Consider the following 1,288-nt stretch of genomic DNA (forward strand, 5'->3'; position numbering starts at 1 on the left):
TGCTTGTAGATGTATCTGAGGGGTGAGGGAGGGCACGTAGGGGTTAAAGGTGACGATAAGGGTTTTTGTGTGTGTTGGGGAGGGGGGGCGCATGTGTTTGTGTGTGTATTTGTGTGCGTGTGTGTGTGTGTGTGTGTGTGTTTGTGTGTGTGTGTGTGTGTGCGTGCGTGCGTGCCTGCGTGCGTGATCTGGGCGTGGAAGACCATCTATCACTATCATCTAGCGTCACAATGTGTGTGTATGCGTGAATGTAAGCGCGCACATGAGTGCGCGTATGACTGTGCGCGCATATAATGTGCGTCTACGTATACGTATGAATGTTAGTGATCATTCACCCGAGGAAGACCCGTCATGCCATGATCTCGTCGTGAGAGTGGATCACCCTCTGTCCATCTTGCGTCACAATATGTGCGTGTGCGAGTGCGTGTGCGTGACTGTGAGCGTGTGCATGCATGTCTGTGCACAAGTATGTGCGCGTGTGTATGTCTGTGCGTGAGCGTGTATTTGCGCCTGTGTGATCACTCACCTGAGGAAGGCGCGGCGTGCCATGATCTCGGCGTGGGAGTGGATCACCCTCTGTCAATAGTGCATCACCATGTGCGCGACTGACTGTGAGCGTGTGTATGTGTGCGTGTATGCCAGTGCACAAGTATGTGCGCGTGTGTATGTCTGTGCGTGAGCGTGTATTTGTGCCTCTGATCACTCACCTGAGGAAGGCGCGTCGTGCCATGATCTCGGCGTGGGAGTGGATCACCCTCTGTCCGTCTAGCGTCATGTGCTGGTACAGAATACAGCGGTTGCCTGTACAGAAATACAGACAGAACAAGATAATATTGTTAGCCTCGATCTAGTTGTAAGAGAATTGGGAAACATGGCAGACAGGATATTGCAACGTGTGAGTGGGCGGGGGCGGGGGGGGAGGGGGTGAGCTACTCTAAACACGATCACAACTATCTTGTTCTCGCTGTAGTTGATGAACTGTATCTGTCTGTCTGTCTGTCTGTCTGTCTGTCTCGTTGTCTCTCACACACATCATGATACCTGTGCCCATGCCGACGACCCTCATCTTGCCGTGGTACTCCAGCACAAAGGTGGCGGCTATCTTGTCCTTGCTGTAGTTGATGAACTGCGTCTCCTCGGCCGTGTCCAGCACGTGACGTGACACCAGCACCACGCGGTGCGCGTGAGAGCCCACCTCCTCTTGCGTCATCGTTCGGAGCTTCTTGTGCTGGGGAACACACAAGGGTTTAGGAAAGAGTTTTACGGCACTTGCAACACAAATAGGTCA

At 53.1% G+C, this 1,288-nt stretch overlaps 1 protein-coding gene across 1 annotated transcript in view; it reads right to left on the reverse strand.

Moving 5' to 3' along the window:
* Positions 1-1,288, reverse strand: part of LOC101845013 — a gene marked incomplete at its 3' end in the record, with an annotated part of 39,644 nt that overhangs the window by 6,034 nt on the left and 32,322 nt on the right. Inside the window, 1 exon segment of the mRNA XM_035970789.1 lies at positions 708-801. Coding sequence (XP_035826682.1) covers positions 708-801 — 94 coding nt within the window.

This window comes from Aplysia californica, unplaced genomic scaffold (assembly GCF_000002075.1).
Source record: "Aplysia californica isolate F4 #8 unplaced genomic scaffold, AplCal3.0 scaffold00320, whole genome shotgun sequence".
NCBI classification, from domain to species: domain Eukaryota; kingdom Metazoa; phylum Mollusca; class Gastropoda; order Aplysiida; family Aplysiidae; genus Aplysia; species Aplysia californica.